Raw genomic sequence first — 23,975 nt, 5'->3', positions numbered from 1 at the left:
AAACACCCTAAATGGGGGATTTCACCGATATATTAATCAAATGTTTATCTTTTTGGAATATATAAGATTTTTTTATCAAACAGTTGGGTGCCATGCTTCTTCTGACTCCTAATATTCAACACTTTCTTTACAAGCTTCTATGCTTCTAATAAGATAACTAAGGCTCGAGCATTCAGAAATGGCTCAGTATATTTTTCACCAGAAACAATGTAGTTATGTAACCAAAACCAACCATAGGTTGTCAAAATCCCAGTTGAGAAGATCATTTTGTAGAGCAACAACAGGAGAGGGAGTGATCACTTATTTTGCCCCCATTTATGCCAAATTGCTAATCCCATTCTACTCCCATGACCGTTTTTTATTTATTTCCTTTCGATGATCATTTTATATATTAATTTTTTGTAATTTTTTTCCAATTTACTCTATACTTGTTTCTTGTAGCAGATCCCATCGCATGAGGATTGATAATTATGAGTTGATGTCACTTACCATTTGAATGCACAAATGCAATAAATGAATAGAAGAGAGAGAGAGAGAGAGAGAGAGAGAGAGAGAGGACCATATGTAAAGAACACATTTGTTTTGTTTTTTCGTTGCTTGAAACTTGAGAAACACTTTAATTCAGTTAAATTGGAGTCTACAATTGAACATTTTTTTATGGATATGTTAAATGTGATATAGTTCAAAAAACCATACTTACACTGATATGTTCATGCTTTTGCTTAATTGATTATAGTTGGGTTGATATCGATAAAAAAACTAATATCTTTGGATCAGAGGATTGGGTTCAAATAAACGTTAGGGTATGTGTGGTATGCAATTTTGTCATTTTATAGATGGATCTTATTCTCATAGTTGCAGAGATTGCTGGTAGGAGATTGAAGGCATAAAAGTAAAACCACCTCTCATTGAACATGGTGATAAAGATCCTTTTTTAATGTTTGGAACATAGGGTAAATGCTTATCCATGACTTCCACAAATATTGGTTTTTCTTGTTTAATGCAATACATGTAACTGATAATCAGAGGCTGCATGAATAGGTTATCATTTAGGGTTTCAAAGTTTAATTCTGGTGATAGGTAGCTTGTTGAATGTATAAGACCATACAATATTGGGTGATACATGGACAAATGACAAATTGGAGTAATATCACTGGGATTCAAATTTATAATCATTATCAATTGAACCTCCAAATGAAGGGGAATGCCTTTAATGTGATCAAAATTGCTAGCAATAGCGGATTATACCATTAAAATTTTTGTTCTCAAAAAGAGCCTCCTAATCTATTTGAAAATAGAGTGCTACATTATTCATCAGATGAAGAGTTCTTACCAATTATTTCTCCCCAGTTCATTTTTTCCTATTTTTAGTTTTCCACCAACAAGTTTGTTGTTCATTGATTTATTAGTTACCTTATTCAATATAGCTTTTAGTTTACTTTATCCACACCTTTTGACATCATTTTTTAAATACTTGCCAAACTTAATTAGATTCTTTTACTCCATTCAACTCATTGGACATGTCAGGACACTATAGAATTTGAAAAATTAGTCAATTAGTTCTACCTCGTATAAGTTTATAAAATGATCTTTTATACTACACAAGAAAAAAATTATTTACTATTGGTGGATTTCAACAACACCTCTCAACCTTTCATTTTGAACTTATAAAGATGGTGACCTTTTAAATAATCACAATAAAAATGGAGAGCTATCACCTTAACTATATTGTTCTATTATATTTGGAACTAATTCTAAATTGGAACACCTATAAAACTATGTGGTATTGGCCCTAGCTATATATCTTATAACTGACATCAGTTATTGATTTGTTAGTATCTAAGATAGTCTTTCTATTCATGCTATTGTGTCTTGAGAGAAAATGTAGATCAAATCAAAAGTTGAATTACAATAAAGAACAATCTATTACTGTGATGAAAAGATCTTGCTACAGTAAGGGCTCCGCCTTGATTCCTTCTATGTCATTGGAATTACATTTGAATTAGAGTTATCAATAAAATCTAGGACTCAAATATCATTGTGGTAGGTGTATATCTATAATGCACAATTAGAACGAGTTCTAAGTTTCTGTATATCCATAATTATAAAAGGACAAGTAATAAAGATTCCTCTGTACATATATATATTTGAATGACTTGATGTCTTTCATCCAGCTCAAAGTTAATGGTTTTATTTTTATTTTAAATTACTTTTGTGTTTATGGCTCTGTTCGGAAAGAATACAAATACAAATATGTACGGTGCAAATACATACAAAAATACAAGGTTTTATACTCTACATATTTGTATTTGTACTCCTTTCAAATTGAGCCTATAGTGTAAATGTATTACAAATTCTTTGTTTAAGTCTGATTGATTGTTTAAGCACATCCCATTTTTAATAGGGAGATAGAACTAATTATTAATAAAAAACAAAGGTAACTCTATTATCAGCTTTTATCATTATAAAAAGGGTATGTTTCTTTGTGCCTTCACTGGATCATAAATCTTATTAATGAACTCTCTCAAATTTTATATATGTCTTAAATCATTTTTTTTGAAAGGTAAACAAATTGTATTATAATTCCAGAAAATTAACAAATGTCTCAAAACATTTGTAGTGCCTTTATTCCCCTTCAAGATTGTATTATGGTGTGGTAAGCTACATCAATTTAGGTATTTAGGCAAAAAAAAAAAACAAAAAAAAAACTGGTTCACTTGATTCAATCCTCTTATTTGAATTAATTTCTATATTCACTAACATAAATATTCAATGTCAAACTTCTACAATTTTGAATTCTGAAAGTTTTGATTCCATATGCTTTGAAATGTTGAATTTAGACATTATATCTTTGTCCTGATTTTATTATTCATTTCATATTTGAAAACCGCCACTGTATATAATTCAAAAATGTTCTTTTGGCAACAATATGGTAAACATACACGTGCACTCCCGCTAGTATTATAAAAAATAGTAAAATACACTTAATTTAATACCTATTTTTCTCATGATATTTGTCAAATAAATACTTTTTTTTTTTGTAAAACTATAAGCCAAAAGTATAATTGTTAGATAGTCCCGATTACAGGCCATATAGTAATATAGGATCTGGTTTGAAACTGATTGGGACTGGGTCTAACCTGTTAGACGTGACGCAACCTATTGACAGCTCTATTAACAGGTAGCTCGTGGTCTGGCTATAGAAGCCTTTGCTTCAGACTCTGTTGTTTGTCGGATCAGTTCAAACAGTCCGATTCTCTAGTCCAGTCTGCATCTGGCAATAGTGGTTTGGTTTCTCTGGTCTATGATCGGGTGTTTCATGGCTTGGTCTATCTTTACTGGATTGAAAACCGATTGGGAGGTTGAACTGTTTTTGTCTTTGGATTGCAGGTCAATGGTTCAATCCTTCAGGCTGAATTGAACTGAATATAAAGTTATGACTTCCAAAAGATTTTATTGTTTTATAACCTGTGACCCTAAACTAAACAGATCAATGGCTTAATTGTTTAAATGGAACGAGATTTAATTAAGTCAATAATTTATAACTAAATTGTAGATTTTAATTTTTATGAAAATTGAAACCAGAAGTGAAACTGGATATGATTAAGACTATTAAACTGTCCGAGTCTAATGGTGGGTTGAAAACATTGGAGTGCTCATTGCAACTCTTTCCTCTTAACACATGTCCATTCCATGAATCAGTCCACAAGGAAAAGGAGATTTACGCCAAAGAAGAGTCAAAATGAAAGATTTCATTTTGGGAATTGGGGTGGTGATCTTTTCAAAGAGATGCTGCCATCCTATTGACGTATGCTTTTATACATGATTTTTAAAACTTAACCGGTCAGGGTCCTGTTATTGGTTGGAACGGTCCAACCATTCGATCCAAATGGTTGATTTATTCTAACAAAAAAAATTTAAAAATTTGAAAAATGATCAAAACTGTTCGAACGACTAACCGGTTGGTTCAGCAGTTTGCTGATCAAAATCAATAATTTTGAAGAAAAAAACAATTTTAGAACAAAACGAAATCAGTCCGGTTCCCGATTTTTCTGATCCGACCATCCAGTCCAGTGCGGTTTTGAAAACCATGCTTTTTTATATCTACTAAACATCTCAAACTTCGATAAAGGAAAATGTTATATTGGATGATTTGACATGTGTATGTGAGAATTTGAGGCATATAGACTTGCATTTCTTGGTTTTCAGGATGCAACAACATTAACCATAATCAAATAACAACGATCGAAGGGTTAGGTAACTTTGAATGACCAATAAGGGCTAACTTGGGAGGGTAAAGTTGCAGATTAAGCTGGTTCAGCTGCTTTGTAACACTTGGATAAGCTGTTCAAAGAGGCTGAAGTGGACAGTCCTTCAAATTTCTAATTGTCAATTTGGGCTCTCTGCATTTTAATTCCCATTTTGGAGGTTTTTCATGCGGTGGCTTCTGACATTAAATGAGCTAAACCCTCCCAAACAGAAGCTGCAAAATTGACTTTCCGGTAACTTCCCTGAAGCGGCTCAATCAATACAGTAGCCCTGCCAAAATGGGCTCTTAACCAAACATAGCTTATAACTGTCTATGTAAGACCAACCTTGGAAAGCCAGAAACTGCTGCACTTCAGCCCTCCCAAACGGGCATTAAATCTTTATTGACAAATTTATTACCACCACCGTTATCTTCTTCCTTTTCTTTTCCAAATTTAACAGCCAAGCCCAACTCTAAAATGAGCCTGGGCTCACAGCCCTGGCCCATCTGGGACCTAAGAAAATGCAAACTTAAGTTTGTTTGAGTGTTTTTTTTTTCTTTTTTTTTTTTTTTTATTTGGTTTGAGTTGGGGGTATGGTAATAGAAGAACTGTGAGTGAAATACACTTTAATGAGATTTAGACAAAGTCACAGACTGCAGACAGTTAGACACATAAGTTGCTCCCTAATCACTGATCAATTCACTTGGTTAATAAAATGTTCTACGCCCTCAAATATAAATCATTACATACTCCAATCAAAGCTGTGGGGCTCAGGTTTGTCCAGTTTACTTGGATCTGGATTGGCTAATTTGGTTTAGGCTTATATGACTACTAAGAATAGGCTTAGATCAAACTCACATTTTCAACAACTCTTGATGTAACATTCTAACCACCAAATCCATACTTCCTTTTTTACCTTTATTCTAACTAATAAGAACACCCTTCTATGGATGTTCACTCAAGTTTTCAGTGCTAGCCCAGCCCAACCCAATTTTGATTTGGAAAGTTTAATTGTCCCAAAACTAGTTCTGAAAATAGCAATTAAACTTGGGTTAAGCCAAGCTCCATTTCTGCAAGTATCCATTTTCTTCTTCCTCTTGAATTGATCGATTTCAGCCTGGGATTTACCGAGTAACAAGACCCGATTTTGACCAACATCACTAGATCAGGTTAAATCCAATACAAACATGATAGGGCCCAAGAATTATTCTGGCCCATTTTGAAGAAGCATATTCAGACCAATCCCAAGACCATCTATTAATGTTTTAGGCCTCGCTAGCGGGCGATCCAGGATCACAACATGGTTTCCAGAAGCAGGAAGAACTCCAAAATTTTCAAAGAAGACAAGGAGTACTAAAGGATCTGATATTGATGGTTCTATGGGAGTTCACATCTCATTCCCACAATGCCCCACTCCAAAACTCTCAATACACGGCGGGGATGTGCTGTGGGGCATTGTGGGGCGGAGATGTCGTCTCGTTCTATGGATACACCATGTAATAGTTGGGTCTTGATCTAAGGTTGTATATAAGCAGACGACTTGGAGGAAATTGTTGTAATAGCAGGGTTGAAGAATTCTCTCTGAATTTCAGGCTCTACCCTTTGCGGGCAAAGGCATAGGAGTTACTGATTTTGGGCTTGGTTTCCAGCCCATCCCAAGGTCAAAGCCCATGTTTTCCAACTCAAACCCAGCCTGAACTAAACCTAACACAACCCTACCTGAGGCGCCAAGTTGGATCTAAATCATGTCGTTATTTTAAGGCCGATGATAGCCCAGAGCCAAAGGTCTCAGGTAAGGTTGGGCTTGGTTTTTCATTCCCAAGTTGCAGTCCTACTGTTAAATTTGTATTTGTTTGTGCTTTGAGCTTGTGACATGGAAATTGGAATTGAGTGTTTTTCCTTTTTAAAGGTTGAGTTGGGACTGTAAATGCTTTTCCAAAATTGAATTTAGATGGAACTTGGACTAATCACCAGGCCCAAAAGATAGTTTTCAGTTGAGAGTTCCAACTTACCTAAAAACTAGTACCTTTTGACCGAGGTTTTCAAACTATTAATTGATCTAAATGGTCAGACCGTTCGGCCTGGAAACGGCCTGAGTACCGGTTCCATTTCAGCCCCAAACCGGTTGGGCTTATTTTTTATTTTAACGATTTCTTAATTTTTTAAAACTCACAGGCTGATTCATTTGGACCAGATGGTTGAACCGCTGATTTAGAAATCAGTAGCCAAAGCAGTTCCAGTTCCACTTGTAGGAATGTCAAGGGGCTAGGTTTAGCATGGATTTGCCTCAACCCGAACCCAACCAGAAAAGGATCGACCCAAATCCGACTAAATAGAGAGGATATCATTCCCCTGTTCCATATATAACATATCTATAATCAAATGCTCAAGTATGTGTGACTGAATTTCTTTTCCTTAATCACATGGATTTGGCATAATGCCAGAAAGACATGATCCTGGAAAAGTAATAAAAGTAATAATAAAAGTAATAGCCAATCAGGAGGGTTTTCATCAGAATTTGGGTAATTCCGGTTAATAGAACCAATGGCTGTGTAGCGGATTGTGAAATCAATGATAATGCTCTATTTGGGGTAGACCTGTTCATGGGTTGGGCTTTTACTCTTCATAAACATGATTTTGTTAGGCCCGAGCCTGAGCCCAGGCCTAATAAAAAGCCCGAAGCCCGACCTAACAGAAGAAAGAACTCACCACCGGTGATTGTTTGCCGGTACTAAGTTCGCATCTGAGAGAGAGAGAGAGAAGACTCACTACCGGTTTGTTGAAATTGTTGCACCGGTGAATGTTCGCCGGTTCTGCGGCTGCTTGAGAGTGTGAGGAGGATGTGAAGAGAAGAGAGGTTCGACACTGGGCAGTTCGGCTAACAGGAAATGTGGAAAGAGATGAATGAAAAGGGTTAGGATATTAGGGTTTTTGGGTATAGTCTATAGGTCAGGCTAGGCTATTTTGGCAAATCCTGAGCTTGGCTCGAATTTATTACGGGTCAGGCTTTTTGGCCTGAGGTCAAGCCCGTGGGCTCATTTATTACGGGTCGGGCTTTTTGCGTGTTCAAGCCCGTTCGGGGGCCTGGCTGGCCCGTCGGGGCACCCGACCCATGAATAGGTCTAATTTGGGGCATACAGTGAGAGGTTGAATGATTGTGGGTCTATATTTTAGGACTGGTGTGGATCGTTATCATTGGTTGCACAACCCAATAAACAACTATTTCATTTAGCTATTTCTACCTGGGGGGGGGGGGTTGATTGTTTAAAGTCTTTCCCGAATCACATTGGATTTAAATTTTAACGAATAGATAGTATTTGTGGCCTTATGAATGATGGACAGGTCATCACCTTGGCTAGGCAAGAGACCTAGCAAAAAGTTGACCCAACCCACAAACCCAACCCGATACAACCCAAAAAAATAGGGTTAGGGTCTCATATCTAGCCACCTGAATTTGAGAATGACCTAACCCAAGAAACTGGGCTGGGCAACGAGTTAACCTACTGACCCAATTGTCAAGTCTAATTGAAACTATTTAGGTATTGATAGAAGTTTCTTTATTGTTTACTCTTTGAATTGTTGAAAGTTCAAGCTTTTTTTTCATGTTTGGAAATTTAAGAGTAATTCCTTTAATTTTGACATTTTTCATGTATTATTTATTTATTTTTTAAAATTTCAGTTATTTTTAAGAATGACTCAAATTGACCCATGTGTCAACCCTAATCTGAACATTTAAGGTTAAGGTCTAACATTTTCTGGTCCAACCCAAAATTAACCCTAAGTGTCTTGACCCAACCCAATTGCCAGGACTACTAGGTAAGCTTAGGTTTAAGCTGAAATAGGTTTGTGGAACTTAGAGTTTGCCCTAAACCCCATTCAATTCCAAACCTGCTCAAGTTGCGTCGGTGATATTATCTGAAACGTCTCGTAACTTTATTGATAATGTTTAGTGAGGACCATGTGATGCACAGGCTGGTGTTGAAAAGATTCACGTTACATTTAATTTCTTAACTGAATTGGTTGTGGATGAGTTTCATTAGTTGTGGATGAGCTTAAAGAGCCTCATATTCATTTATTTTTTATTTTTAAAATTAAAAAAAAAATAAAAAATTTTAAAAAGATTGGGAAGCAATCATTACGAGGATTTTGACGTAGACAATTACATTTTATAATATAGTATTGATTATCTAAAGTGTCCCCTAATTTTATTGATAGTGTTCAAAATTCCGGTTGACTTTTATCCATTGTCCAATTAAACTAAGACCAAATGGTTAAAACCTCATGTACATACTGTTCTTCTCGAACTGATGTATTAGATAGTAGGGAGTACTGGGCTTCCGCCTAAGTTTTATGTTCACAAGTCCTAGGCCGGGGCCACCTCATGTACACATACATACACTTTTGTATACGTTTTTTTTTTTTTTATGTTATATTGCATGTTTTATATAAAAAATATTATAACATGATATGCATAATTCATATTTCATATTACTAATATAATAGCACATGTTATGCATGTGTGCATGTAAACGGTAAAGATGTAAGTTAACATTGTATTATCAAATTTAATTTTTATAACTTGCAAGGAAACAAGGCAAATAATTGTTTTATACACATTATGTATGTATTTGGTATAGCTTCTGTTTATTAAATAAACATTTGTATTTTATTTGTCTTTAAAACCGAGAAAAATACTTGATAAACCATTTATTGACAATTACGCGCCATTAGGCACCACATAAGTGGTTGAGTAAATAAACACTCAACCATTGGAGGAACACTAAAATAAAGCTTCCCCCAACGGTTGGTGCACACATAAATCAAAACTCACTTTTGTGAATACCAATGTGTACGAATGAATATGATGAGAAAAATGCTGATTTAGCAATGGCATGTCGGCGTTTTAATAAATGGTTATCATGAAATGTTTACAAAATAAAATATATGCTATATATTATATATTTAATATTTTGTAAATAAATGATATAGACCAAAAATTAGGTTGGGCTTGGGCCTAGGCTATAGCCCTTATAATAGGTGCTAAGCCCAAATTAAACTTGGCCCGACCCAACCCATGATAATCCCTATCAGATTGGATCTTATGGTTGATCTGGACTGTCCATGATAAGGGACCCATTAGATTGGTTATATGCTTTTTAAGCCAGTATAGGCTAATTTAGTAATTTATTCACCAATTTCGGAGATTGGCCACATGTTCAGTCTCATGAATGAGTGTGACATAAATGCATATGCTGAGATTGAGATTGATGAGTGGAAGAACAAGGGATAAGATAAAAAATGAAAGTCATTTGAAGGAACCTAGAAGTGAGTGATAAAATGAGAATATTTGGTCATGTGTATAGGAAACCTACAACACCCATTAAGGGCTTTGAAGGGTAGGTGTAGACCAAAAAGTATATGGATTGAAATTGTAAGAAATGATTTAAGCGCCCATAAGGAGCCAATCATATTGGTGGGGTCCCCCCCCCCCCAAACTTTTGTGTTAGAAGTAAAAACCTATCTAGTAAGTGAGTAGAGGCAAGGTTAAAAAACATAGTAAAGTGGGTTCTTAGCCCCCTCCCCCAAAGCTTGAACTGAAATGTTAAGATCACTCTCTAACGCTCCTCCAACTCCCAAAATAAAAAAAAAAAAAAATGTTTGTTTTTTTTTTTTTTTAAATTAGATCCAAACCTTTTTGTCCCATATCTATCAAAATTCTACCTCTTCTACTCCCTATTCCATTTTCTTGTTTAATATTTGGCCCCCCCAAAAGAAAATTCTTAACTCTGTCACTATGTGCCTGCATATACTTATCAACTTATACAAAACTAGTGTAAGATCACAAGTTATGTACGTGTATGAGTAATAATTAACCATTCATGATGCATGGTATTTGGATTTAACTTTTATGGACTACATAGAACCAAAGGCAAGTATTTGCTTTATGTAGTACTAATGTAAGGTATATGCTATGCAGGTGTGGAAATAAACATGAAAACTCTCGTATACTATGTTGATTTTAAATATGTGATTTAACTTTTATATTTGCATGGGAACTGATGAATCAATTTTTTGGCTAAGTACCTCGTTATTTGGTCTGCTTCCAAGTGGTTGATGATTCAGGTCGAAATGAACTTTGGCTGCCAAGCTAAGTCGAGCTGGGCAGGCTAGGTGGCAAGTTGACTATAGTGCTGAACTGCCTATGAGGTGCCGAACTGACCAGGTGCCGAGCTGACTAGGTGTCGAGCTGTCTGTGAGGTGCTGGGCTGATCAGGTGGCGAGCTGAATTGATGAGCTTCGTTGCTCTTTAGAGACCTGCAAGAAACCAAATGTCATAGGACCCGGGGTGGCTAACCCGGCGAGGTCACTCCGATGCTTAAGTCAGTACTCTCATAGTAGACTGCGAGCTAAAAAGCACAAAGTATGAGAGATAGAATTTGCTTACTTGCCCCCCTGCCATTGGGGTTGGTGCCTTTATATAGGCCTTGCTCACATACCACCCCTGAGATCTCCGGGAGGTCGTGTCTAACTGGTCCGAGATCCTCGGAGGTAACTGCCATGCACGTTGACCATCTTTTAGAATGAGGGCTAACCTTCAAGGAACATGGGGTATGCATGTCGAATTTGTCGGCGAACACGTCTGGCAGGTCGCCAGGTCGGCGCATGTGCCAGGTCGACGTCTGGGCCAGGCCGCCAGGATGGACACCATCAACTTGGCAAGTTGTTTCCTGAGAGATTCCGGGTGTCACCTAGTTGTTCTGAGGTGCCATGTTTCACAATGTCATTGGAGGACCAAATCCGCCCTCGTCAGGAACTAAGGCAAGTATTTGCTTTATATAGCACTAGTGTATGGGCATGTGCTATGCACATGTGTAAGTAAAGGATAAAGATATAAATTAATATTATATATTTAGATTATACTTTCATGCATGGTTTTCAAAACCGGACCAGATCGGATGGTCGAACTAGAAAAACCGATAACCGGTCAGCCACCTAGGTCCGGTTTTACTAGAAAACGAAATTTTGAAAAAAAAACGTTGAAAAGTCAAAAAAATTGTTGACCCGAGCGGTGGGACCGCTAAATCGTTTGACCTGGGCAGCGGTTCATGGTTTAATATTTTTATTTTTAATGTTTTAAATAAAAAAATAAAAAATAAAATACCAATCATATCCCAACCAGTTCGATTTTTGAATCCCAGTCCGTTATTCGGTTTAGCCTTTAGGGTTATTTCCCGAGTTCCCTCCTCACTCCTTAGTCCTCTCAAGTCTCAACCCTCACACCCTACCACCTGCGGCGCCATTAACTCTGGCATCCGATAGCAACACACACCGACGACGACCGACGAATTTGCAGCACCGTAAAGAATCATCCTCCCCCAAGCACTTGCAGCGGCATCCGATGGTGAAAAGATTCACCAGACACCAGCACTTGCAACGACACTCGACACTCGGCGAGCTTGCTGACTTAATACACAAGATGTATGCAGTCTTATACCCTTGAAGGCTTCAAAACCTAAACTAATAAGGAAGGAATATGCTAAATTTTATCAAATCAAAACATTCTTCTTCTTTTATCCTTCTTATTCTTCGTTTCCTATGAAAAAACAAGGTCTCATCCTATATTTTTCTGAATTTTCTTTCTTTTTTTCTTCTCAGAATATGTTCAGATAATTTTTTTTAATTGATATGCTTTTTTCTTCTCAAAAAACAGGTGCTTATTACATATTCTTTCTTACATATTTTTTCTATATTTGTTGGAAAATTTTCTATATTTTTTTGGAATTTATTTTGTATTTTTTTATTTAGATATTTTTATTTTTTCCATATGTTGTTCTTTTTCTTGTATTTTTTGTGTTTTATTTAAATTTCTATGGTATTTTTATTATATATAAGTATTTTTTGTTTTTTATTTATTTATGATGTCACGGGTCGAACCGTTCAACCCAGATGGTTGAACCGCCAAACTAGAAAACAGTGCCCTGACTGGTTCTGTTTTAAAAACCATGCTTTCATGACCTACACTAAAACCAATGCAAGTATCTCCTTTATATAGTACTAGTGTAAGAGCATATAACCATTCGTGCAATCCTTTGCTTTGTATATTATTAGTATAAGAGCATGTGTACACAAGGTTCACGACGTATCAGACAATATCTATAGCTTTTTTTAGTTTTTTTTTTTTTTTTAATCTAGTTGAAAGGGGCTGGTTTAAGGTCTATCCACCTCTTGAATTGATTGAGACCCCAAAACACCCCCTGTAGGGGCATATTTCGAAGCCCCCGATACAATACGTATTGACCAATATGGCCCCATACGTATCAAAATTTTGAACTTTACATGCACACGTGCAACTAAATATTCGTTATATATGATATATGATATTTAGATTTAACTATGACTTGCTCCAAAACCAAGACAAGCATTTGCTTTATATGCTTTATATGGTAATATAATAGATAGATAGATGTCTAAGGAATTATTAGTTTCACCCTGATATTTTAAGACAATTTTCCCCATCCATAACAAATAGAATTCCATTTAAATGTCCCTTATTATTCGTTTTTGCATTTGAGAACAATAGTACTTTGTCTTATATCTAATCCTTGCCCTTTGGACCTTAAAATTGTTTGGAAGTTGTCCTTCATTTATTTTCTCTACTTGAGGTTTATCTATTTAATCACGGGATCGATAAGAAAGCAATTTAATCATTCAACAATTTTAGGTGTATCACAGTTTTCCTTTAGACGATTCTTGTCAAACATAAATTGTGTTATAATTATGCCATCGAAGTTGATTGTTGTTTCAATCACTAAGCTAATTTTAATCACTTTTGAGCTGAGGGGGGTTATAGGCCAAGCAAGCACGACCACACATGCCCGTGTGTTGGCCTAGCACGTCCCGCGACAGTACGGGTGGGTTTTAAATTTCACCTCTATTAATGAATTGCTCATGGGTGAGAGCCCTTGGGAGAGTTGTTGCTAGACTAGTCAGACCGACTAATGAAGTGGTTCTAAGGCATTGTCGTTGAAAGTGATGGAATTTATAGAGTTGAAGACTTTTGATTCAGTTTCCACATATGGCGCCAATTTGATGTTATTCTAATTGAGGTAGATGAACAGTAGCGGGACACGTGTCAGTCTATGGGTAGACGACAATGATCGAGTCGTTAGGGGCATGAGCTGCACACTGCGAGACAAGGAGTAGTCTTGTAATTGGATTGGACTCGGATCATATACACATAAATCTAGAGCCTAAAAGGTTTGCAAACTTAAAAGTCTGGGATGAGAAACCGATGAGGTCTCACAAACGTGAGTTGGAAGAAGATTCAAACAAATTGATGAAACTCCTCTCCCTCCATTACAGAACAATGATTTTTGCAACTTCAATTACCTCTGCAACTTGGATACATAGAACAAAGTGACAAATAACTCCACCTAAAAAATAAAGAAGAAAAAACTCCAACTTAAAACCAACCTTATGAGAACTGAAAAATCTCTCTTTGTAGTCTCTCATTCCTCCTCTTTTTATAAGCAAGCAGTTGACTAAAACTTGTGCATGTTGATACAAAGAGTCAAAGAGAAACAGTGAATTTTGAAAAATCCAAAAATAATAGGAAACATACTAATTGGTGTTAATATTTGTTCAAACTTTCTTTAGATAGACACAAATATCATGATTTTTTTAGATTTGGCTCTCTAGTATATCAGGTTTTTGTATTATTGAGAGTAAGTATGATGTGGCTTAATGGGAAGGCTAATGGGAGGGCTGGGGAGGGATAAGGAGGAAGGAGAGAGAGTTAAGAAAAAGTAGGAAAAGGGGAATTGAGTAGGAATGGCAACGGGGTGGGGATCATATTCCCCGTATCTGCCCTTGATTCTGAAATCAACCCCCATCCCCATCCCCACTTTCCGTTGGGGATAAAATTTGTCCTCCATCCCTAATCTCCAACGGGGATGAATTCCCCGTGGGGACCCAAATCCCCAAATTTTTTTAGATAATAGTATTTTTTTTGAAAAATAAATGTACTTAAAATAAATAAAATTATAAATTATAAATAACGTTTTAAATATGTTTTGATATATATATATGGTTGGGGTGGGGCGGGGCGGGGACCTCAATCCCCACCTCGACCCCATTGGATTGGAGAGGTCAGGTCCCCGTCAGGGATGGAAGAAAGGAGAACAAGGGTGATGTAATAACCTTTGAGTCTAAGAAATAAAAACATATGGCAGAAGGAATTGAAGTAGATAAGTCAGGCCAACCTGAACCTAACCAGAAACATCGAATTGGGTTAGGGTTAGGGTTGACCTCAACCTGACCTTTCCCAGCCTGACTTCCACCCCAACTCACAGTCACAGTTAGATTTACTTTATTGTTCTTTTGTATCCAACAATTCCATTTGGTAGTCCCATCGAATGGGTTCCTCAGTGTTTCTAAATTCTAACTTGACTTTCTAGGAAGGTTCCAAATAAAGGATTTCAATATATGGGTACAAATTCATTCAGCTTTTTTTTTTTTTCAGTTTTCATTGATTTGTCTGTATTTTCGTCAACACTGCCGAGTCTTGTTCCAGTTGGGAAGGAAAATCTTGGCCACAAATTTCTTTTTTCTGTAAGGAGTTAACTCAGGGAAACAAATTTCAAACCCTCCCTTGACGGGCAAAAATTTCCTAACAATTTATAAAAGGAGTCGCCCTAACTTACCTGTCAATTTCAGGGGCTGAAGTTGATGGCTTGCTAACCCAGCTTGAATTAGGCCGGTTCAGGTCCATCCGGTCCAACTCTCTCAGTATTAGATCTTGAATTCTTTCCCATTTCCCAATCCCAACAATTGGCAACCCCAGACTGGAATATTTATCTTGATGCAGATGACCAACTATCCCGAGTCCAGACCCGATCGATAAACCCCGGAGACATGTGATTGGATGAATTGTTCAATTTGAGATCGCGCGGAACCCAATGAAACAGAAGAAGCAATCAATTGATGAACATGGTTACATGGAGACATGTACACGCAACTAACAGACACAAGAATACAAGATCCCATCAAACTTCACTTTCTATCCTTTTCTTTCTTTCTTTCTTTCCAGCTATATATTAATATATATATACTACTCTTCTTAAGTCCAACCAGACCTGTCAAACCTCTCCCACTCTCTCTCTCTCTCTCTCTCTCTCAAGATCACAAACATGAGGATAGTGGCTTTAGGCTTCACGCTTCTGTGGGTTCTTCTCTTGATTCTTATCTTTTCTCCTACCTCAAACGCCAAAATTGCTTCCAGATTCCCTTCTTCTATCGTTCGGCCTGATCTAGCATCTCTGTCTATCAAAAGCCAGCAGTTCTATGAAACAAAGTATTTCACTCAAACGCTTGATCACTTCAATTTTCAGCCACAGAGCTACCAGACCTTTCAACAGAGATATCTGATCAATGATAAGTACTGGGGTGGGGCTCAAAACAATGCTCCGATCTTTGTTTACACCGGAAACGAAGGAGATATTGAATGGTTCGCGCAGAACACGGGTTTCATGTATGAGACTGCACCAAAATTCAAAGCCCTTCTGGTTTTCATCGAGGTAATTTGTTCATCAACGTACAGCAGTGCCCCGTGGATTCATCTGTTGCAATTCTCTGGATGGTTATTAGATGATAACGAAATGGTTGTTTGGAAATTCTCAATTGCAGCATAGATTTTATGGGAGTTCTATTCCTTTTGGCGGTGATAAAGAGGTAGCTTACAGCAATGCAAGTACGCTCGGGTACTTGAGCTCAACGCAGGCGTTGGCCGACTATGCCACATTGATCATCGATCTGAAGAAGAATTTAACTGCAGAAGACTCTCCTGTGATTGCTTTTGGAGGGTCTTATGGAGGAAGTACGATTCCTACTTCTGATATAAACTTTTCTCACCAAACTATTTGGCTTTGATTTGTATTAATCCTCACCCAATTTCCTTTATATTTTTAGAACTTTCAGATGAGAATTTGGTGAAGTTGTTGAATTGGGTTTCTGGGTTTTGCAGTGTTGGCTGCATGGTTTAGACTGAAATACCCACATGTTGTTGTTGGAGCCTTGGCATCTTCTTCTCCAATCCTGAATTTTGAAGACCTCACTTCTCCATACGGTTTCAATAGCATTATCACAAATGATTTCAGGGTACCACAGAACTCTCTCTCTCTCTCTCTCTCTCTCTCTCTCTCTCTTAGGGATTATTTGTCAAACTTCTAATCCTTTTTTATGATTGCCAGAATTTATGACTGATATCTCAAAAAATACCAGAAAAACATAAGAAACTTGATGAATTATCAACATATTATAGATTTATTTACTTATAATTTTATTCAAATTCAGAGTGAAAGTGAGAATTGCTACAAAGTGATCAAAGGGTCATGGAAGGAGATTGAGGACACTGCAAAACAACAGGGTGGACTGGAGGTTCTTAGAAATTCATTCAAATTATGCAAGTAAGAGTTTGATTTCACGCCATTTTCTTTAGCAGGAAATGTGAATTCTCCGCATCTGAACTTTAATATTCTCCTTCTTCTAATCCTACAGGAAGGCATTCACTGCAGATGATCTAGAAAGCTGGATTGAAACAGCTTTAATTTATACCGCCATGACTGATTATCCGACTCCTTCCAACTTTCTTCAGCCCTTGCCAGCTTATCCCGTTAAGCAGGTGCAACTCAATTCGATCCTCCTGATTCTTTAAACAGATAAGACGCACTGGGGAAGCCATCACCAGCTCACCCATTTAACAGTTTAACCTTTAATCGTTAAACCACTGGTTGACTGTCAGATTCCATTCGGGTCTGACAACGGTGAGTGAATAGAATTGAGATCTGCTCCTCACACAACGACCTCAAAGGCACATCCCACCGTACATTGGGAGCATCTCTCGTAAATAATAAATAAGCAGATCCGATCTCCGTGAATGATCAGTCATTCTCCCTTTTTTTTAAGGTTCATTGACTCGAGCTGCTAATTAAGGGAGGTGTTCGGTACGGTGGTTGTTTGTTTTTCATTTGTTGCTGGATCACTCTACGGTAGTTTTGACCATGTGGGTGGTGTTTAGGTGTTGCTGGTTCTATAACCTGCAACTACAGAATACAAAGGATTTGTTCTTTCTTTTTTGAGTTTCAAAGACAACGCAACACCTTCAGAGTTCAGATTATATATGTATTTTTTTTTATAAACAAAAAGAATTTTATATAATAATAAAGGATTAAAATATCAATATGATATTACTGTTCTTAAATATGTTTGGATATTCCAATGTACTTGTTTTTTAAAGCAATTAAAAGGTCTCATAGCTCTTCTCGGTACTTAGACTTGGCAAAAAATTGACCCAACCCATGAATTTGATCCAATCCAACCCAATCCAAAAAAATAGGGTTAGGGTCTCATATTTAACTACCTGAATGTGATAATGACCCAATATAGAAAAAAACTAGGTTGGGTTGGGTTGGGTCATGAGTCAATCTATTGACTTGATTGTCAAGTTTATTTAGGACTATTTATGCATTGTTAGAAGTTTCTACTCTTCAATTTTTTTTTTTATTTAGTCTTTACTTTTTATTGTTTACTCTTTAAATTGTTAAATGTTCAAGTTTTTTTTATTTTATATTTAGAATTTTAAGGCTAATTCTTTTAATTTTGTCATTTTCATATAGTTTTTCTTTATTTTTTAAATTTCAGTTATTTTTTGGGATGACCGAATTGACCCATGGATCAACCCTAAACCGAACATTTAGGGTTAGGGTCTAGCATTCGACAACCCAACCTGAAGTGTCTTGACCTGAACCCAGACCCACCAACACAATTGCCAAGTCTATCCATACCCCTTGGTCATTATATACCCATATTTTGGTATTAGGCATATTGATATTTTAATTCTCGATAATAATTTGTTATTGTAATTATATATCATATATTATCTGTATATTAGTTTAAAACACATAAATGATTTTTAAAAACAAAGAGCAACTTGTTCTTGCTTCTCTAAACAAAAAGCACAGTTCACAAACATGTTTCAATTTCTTTGCTGGTGTGATGATTTAAAAATAAATAAATAAAAATAAAAAGTTCTTATTGTACAAAACTACCTGACCGCTCCCAAACACAACTTATTAATAAGGTCCATCATTCTGGAACATACTACGTGGGAGCCACGTGAACACCCCCTTAATAATGGTTCTATTTTCTTATGTAATGGATGTCTTGGGTCTTGGGGCCTATTTGAATTTGTCTAAGCCAAAAGTCATGCCAGAAACAGTTTTTAATAAAAAAAGGCCATGACAATCCAATCAAAAACTACTATTTAAATTTTGATTATCTGCTTTTTACTTTTAGATGTGCAAGGCCATCGACAATCCAACGGTGGGGAACGACACTTTTGCCAGATTGTACGGTGCGGTTAACATCTACTACAACAACACTGGTAATGCCACGTGTTTTGACATAGAAGATGATTCAGACCCACACGGCCTAAGTGAATGGACATGGCAGGTATGCAAATATTCCTTTCTGGCCCTCATGGGCTGGGCTCCACATCTAAAATTTGTACACGATTTGCATATTATCACCCCACCTACCTATAGCCTTACTCAAAATCTGCCAACAAAACACAGTCCATATCTCTACCGACTTGATCTAACACCACACATCTCACTATGAGAACGGGATCCATCGTAAAAATGAGACCTGTCATGACATGTGAGATAATGTTGGTTGGATTTTGGATCTCCTACCCATGAGAACTCTGCCCATGCTTATCGCAGCCACAAATGGAGAACATTTCATCATATGCATAGTATTATGCAGGGAGAGATGTTCCCAATTTACAGGGGATAATGTATTGTGGGTAGGCGTGGACATAATTCTCATGAACAGGAGATTCAAAGTCTATTGTTGGTAGAGCATTGGAATGTGTTTTGTTGGCGGGTGATTCGGACTCAAAAAACACTCTCAATATTCAAACAAGTCATTGCAAATCTGCAACCACACAAGGAGAATAGCTCATTTGTTATGTAAGGGTAGATGTAGAGATGCAAATGGATCGGAATCATTTGATTGAATTAGATTCGAATCAGAATATATCCGAATCTGATCTGACACTGTTCATGGCAGATCCAATCCGATTGGATCTGATAGGTAAATATCTGAATTTGAATCCAATCGTGAAGTCGAATCTTTGGATTTGATCCGGTCCGATTTATTTTTTTAATTAATAAATTATAAAAATAAAAATAAAATATATCAACTTAAATAAAAAATAAATGTATTTTTAATTATTTTCATCATATATAAATGTTTTTATAAAAAATTACAAAAATACAATATAAATAATATATTTATAAATGAATAAATAACAGATATATATATATTATATTTATATAAATAAATATAAATATACAAATGTTACTTAGTGCTGTAATAGAGAATGTGTATCTAAACACACTAAAGTAACATAAATAAATAAATAAAATAAAAACAAAAAGTTTTTGGGTCCCAATGATTTAATCAAATGATTTAAAAGAAAGGCATGTAGGACCCAGATCCATGTGCTTGACATACAAAAAAGTCACAAAGAAGTTTAATTCAAGGGTTGAATAAATTACAAATGCGCCTAATGGACCATAGCTTCCAAATATACAGAGTGCCTTGTTAGAATCAATCTTGTCTTGTTTAAGCATTGAAGTCAAATGATGGGCAAGATGAGTCATGGGATAATTAATTAAATGTTCCAACGAATTACTTCTTACACAAATCTCCATACCTAATTAGCACAGGTCCAGCCTGTGTTATGGCTAATATTAGCTTTGACATAGTACAATTAATGCACATGACCCTTCTTCTGTTTTGTTAACCAACTTGTTCTTAAGGTAAGATTTTCTTTGGAATTGAGTGGGGTGCTCATAAAACCTACTCACTTCCAAATAAAAAACTGAAAAATTCAACTGGTTAATCGATTGATTTGAAATAGAATTGAGGCCTCATTTGAGAGGGTTTAAACAAATTCTGGTTGAATTGCTTTGACTTAGCTACTTTGAAGAAGTCAATGAAAAAGCTTCAATCATAAAAAAGGCTAACTTAATTATAGAAAGCTTTTAGGTGGGACCACCTGAGTCCTCCCAAAGGGGCAATGATAACTAACTGCTAACAAGAGTGGCTTTGGAAAGTTGTATCAATTCATTCTAGCTAAACTGGGTAGATGAATGTCTAGGCATTGCCCCAAAAGATGCTAAGAAAACACTAGTTTATCATGTGGCCTAGATTGGTTAATGGAGGATATAGTACAGAAAAAGTGGTTAAAAAATTTGTATTTTTTCTTTTTTAATTTTTGTGTACATTTGGTGAGGCTTCTTTATCAACTTCATTAATTGCTCGGTTGAACTGTGTTGAGTTGTTGACTAAACCACTTTCAAGTGTAACTACTAAGACTGGCTTCACCAGAAAGTTTTACTTGAGCTTTCCGGATTTTCACCAAACATAGCTGCTTTGCTTTTATGCTTTTTCCATATAGGACCCACCTTGCTAAGCCATAATGTGCTGCATCAAAGCCCTCCCAAATGGGCACTAAATTTGGGTAATAAAGAAAATAACTCTTGGTGTTTGATAACTCTAAATTTGGGGAAAGTGTGATAACCATGGTCACGAGGTTCCAGCTCAGTCACTGAGTGATACCTTGATACTTCTTGATCACTTGGTTGGTTATGTGATTCTTAAACTCGGATAATCTTTTCTGAACTTTCAAAATCTACCTTAGGCCATGGTTAGCTTGTGGGTGTTTTCGTATTTCAGCTGGTTTCAGAATGAAAAATCTCATTTCATGCATGAATACCTTATTGGTGATTTTAGACCCAGTAAACCATACTTCCAAAACTAACACCCCTCCAACCCAACACTGGAAGCTGAAAATTAAGGTGGTAGTTGACTTGTACGTGGATACAATGGTGCTATTGCATCCAAAGAAGGTTTTTAGTGATAGGGAAAGAGGAAGAGATGCTTCTAAGCCCCTGTCTGGGAGTGCTTATTGGATAAATGTTTAAAAATAAGTACTTATCTTGATAAGTGCTCAAGAGTGTTTGGTGAAAAAGCACTTGTTTCAACAGGGGTAATATAGGTATTTCCGAAATGATATGACTGGCCAAGATGAGCCAGACTCATGAGTGTTTGGTGAAAAAACACTTATTTCAAATAGGGGTAATATAGGTGATGATGCACGATCTAGAAGCTCCTAGCTGAAGGGTCGCTTGGACGTACTCGAGTGATGAGTTGGAGTAAACTGCAAAACAGTGATCAGAGTGACCGAGGTGGATGACTCGGGTAAGTCGCTTCGATGCTTAAGTCAGTATTCTGTTGTGGTTGCGAGCTAGAATTTGAGTGGTAGAGAGCTTGGATGCAAGTAATCGCGTGCGTACCACTCTTTTTTCTCCTCCTTGGGTCTTTGGGGTTGGTGCCTTTATATGGGCATTGTTAAGTGTGCGCCTCACGCACCACATCCAAGATTTCTGGGAGATCGTGCCTAACTGATCCAAAATCCTTAGAGGTAAACATCATGCATGTTGACCGCCCTCCAGAACGTTCAGCACGTGGGCCAACTTCCAAGAATCATGGGAGTGTCGGGATATGCATGCCGAATTTGTCGGCAAACACGTTTTGCAGGTCGCCACCTGGACCTCAGTTAGGCCGACGCACCCTCGAGGGAGGTCGCAACTTGCGTCGAGGTCACTTCGGTCAGTGACAGGGTGCTGCAGGTCGGCCCTGGACGAGGTGCTTCTAGCCGACTTGAGTTATGGTCAAGGTCGCCAGGTTGGTGATGAAGGCAGGTCGTCGGGCTTAAACGAAGAGAAACCACGATTTGGGACTCCAAGTCATTGCTTAGGTGGTATCTATGTATCAACTAGCTGTTCCAAGATGTCATGCGTCATAATGTCATTGGAGGGTCAAATCCGCCCTCATCAATAGTTATTTTCAAAATGACATTGCAGGCCAAGATGGGCCATAAAGGAAATAAGCACTTAAAAATAAATTCAAAAGCTGAACGTTTTGAACAAGTGCTTATTTTTAAGAATAAACACTTATTTGGGCTTATTTCCCAAACGCATATAAATGCTTATTGATGTGGTCTTGGCCCAAATAAGTACTTATTTGAATTAACACGTAAAAACAAACACTCCCAAACTTAGCCTAAGAGTGTCAAAGGGGCTGTGGAAGAGGTGGGAGGGGTGTTTTTCTTTTGTGCTTAGGATATCTTTAGTATATTTTGTGGATTAATCTTGGTGCTTTTGTATATCGTCTTATATTTGTATAGATAATTTTTTTTTATATTTATTACAAGAAAAATAGTTTTTGCTCAAAAAATTAATTTTGAAATATTAATATATTTAATTGATGGTTAGAGGTGGTTAAAAAAAAGGGAGCTGTTTCCCTTTTTTTTTCTCTTCTTTTTTGGTCTAATACATTAGTTCTACAATATATAAGGTTAACTTGTAGAACTTTGATGATATACGTGGACTCAGGCGTGTACAGAGATGATATTGCCAACAGACGGAAACAAGAATGACAGCATATTTCCAGCATCAGAATGGGATTACGCGAACCGAGCCACCAATTGCCAATTTGCATTTGGCATTAATCCAAGGCCGCATTGGATTACAACTGAATATGGTGGTTATGTAAGCATCGCACATATTGCACTATATATTTTAGACATTGTTGCTGCATGTAATCTCACTGAAGATGCAAAGCAACTTAATATTTTGAGCTTTGATTTATTTTCACAGGATATTAGGAGGGTCTTGAAGCGGTTCGGCAGCAACATCATCTTCTTCAATGGTTTAAGAGATCCTTGGAGTGGTGGAGGGTATTCTCTCTCTCTCTCTCATTTCTTCATGTTTGCAGGGTTCTTCCTATCTCACGTTTCTTCATGGTTGCAGGGTTCTTGAGAGTATATCCAAGAGTATCATTGCCATTGTGGCAAAAGAAGGTTAGTACTTGGTAGATAACGGCAAATACTTGGCTCCTACTATGGTCAGATGAAAGCTTCTGACCATCTTCTGAATTTTTTATCTAAACCCTAAATTGCTAAACTTTAATTTTAAAGTTTAAACCCTTATACCTTAAAACCTAAGCCCCTAAACCCTAAACCTAAAATCTAAACTATGAATCCTAAACACCAAAATCCTAAAGTTAGTATGTAAAATGGTTATGATAGAATGCATGCCCTCCAACCTGTTAGGAGACAAATATTTTCTGTAGATAACACCTCTCTCTCTCTCTCTCATATGTATGGTTTACAATGACAAATGGCAGGTGCCCACCATGTAGATTTGAGGTTTTCAACTAAAGAAGATCCAGAGTGGCTTCGAGACGTTAGGAAGAGAGAAGTAGGCATCATAAGAAAGTGGCTATCACAATATTACAACGATTTGGCCTAGCCCTCTTCTTAGATTCAACAAGTTTTTTTTGAGTACATAGATTCAACAAATTTACCAGCTATTGTCATTTGCCAACTATTTAATGGACGAATTTACTAACATTTTTTAATGGTTAAGAGCCATTAATTATTTTGTTTTACAGGCTTTATTGTTCCTCACTTTTTTATCATCTTATTATAAAATCTCTCTCTCTCTCCTGAGCATATAACCACCATTATTCCACACCTCCAGCATGAAAGAGAAAGCATGTAAAATCATGGGCTGTCAAGTGTAGAACACCGCT

General features: G+C 36.8%; 1 protein-coding gene across 1 annotated transcript; it reads left to right on the top strand.

The window, feature by feature from the left end:
* Nucleotides 1-15,367: 15,367 nt before the first annotated feature.
* LOC104589481 (uncharacterized) lies at nucleotides 15,368-23,831 on the top strand. The gene is made up of 10 exons (XM_010247828.3): nucleotides 15,368-15,826; nucleotides 15,936-16,125; nucleotides 16,273-16,406; nucleotides 16,602-16,714; nucleotides 16,806-16,929; nucleotides 18,603-18,758; nucleotides 22,775-22,930; nucleotides 23,039-23,118; nucleotides 23,192-23,241; nucleotides 23,568-23,831. The coding sequence occupies exons 1-10, from the start codon at nucleotides 15,440-15,442 to the stop codon at nucleotides 23,690-23,692; spliced, it is 1,515 nt and encodes a 504-aa protein (XP_010246130.1). The 5' UTR covers nucleotides 15,368-15,439; the 3' UTR covers nucleotides 23,693-23,831.
* Nucleotides 23,832-23,975: the final 144 nt, after the last annotated feature.

Source organism: Nelumbo nucifera, chromosome 6 (assembly GCF_055504915.1).
Source record: "Nelumbo nucifera cultivar China Antique chromosome 6, China Antique-T2T, whole genome shotgun sequence".
Classification (NCBI taxonomy): domain Eukaryota; kingdom Viridiplantae; phylum Streptophyta; class Magnoliopsida; order Proteales; family Nelumbonaceae; genus Nelumbo; species Nelumbo nucifera.
The sequence above is the reverse complement of the archived record's forward strand: the minus strand, read 5'-3'. Positions and strand labels throughout refer to the sequence as shown.

Coding starts and splice junctions, on each gene's coding strand:
- LOC104589481 (XM_010247828.3), top strand. CDS start 15,440: ATGAGGATAGTGGCTTTAGGCTTCACGCTTCTGTGGGTTCTTCTCTTG. Junction 15,827..15,935: donor CCCTTCTGGTTTTCATCGAG/GTAATTTGTTCA, acceptor TCTCAATTGCAG/CATAGATTTTATGGGAGTTC. Junction 22,931..23,038: donor CAACTGAATATGGTGGTTAT/GTAAGCATCGCA, acceptor TTATTTTCACAG/GATATTAGGAGGGTCTTGAA.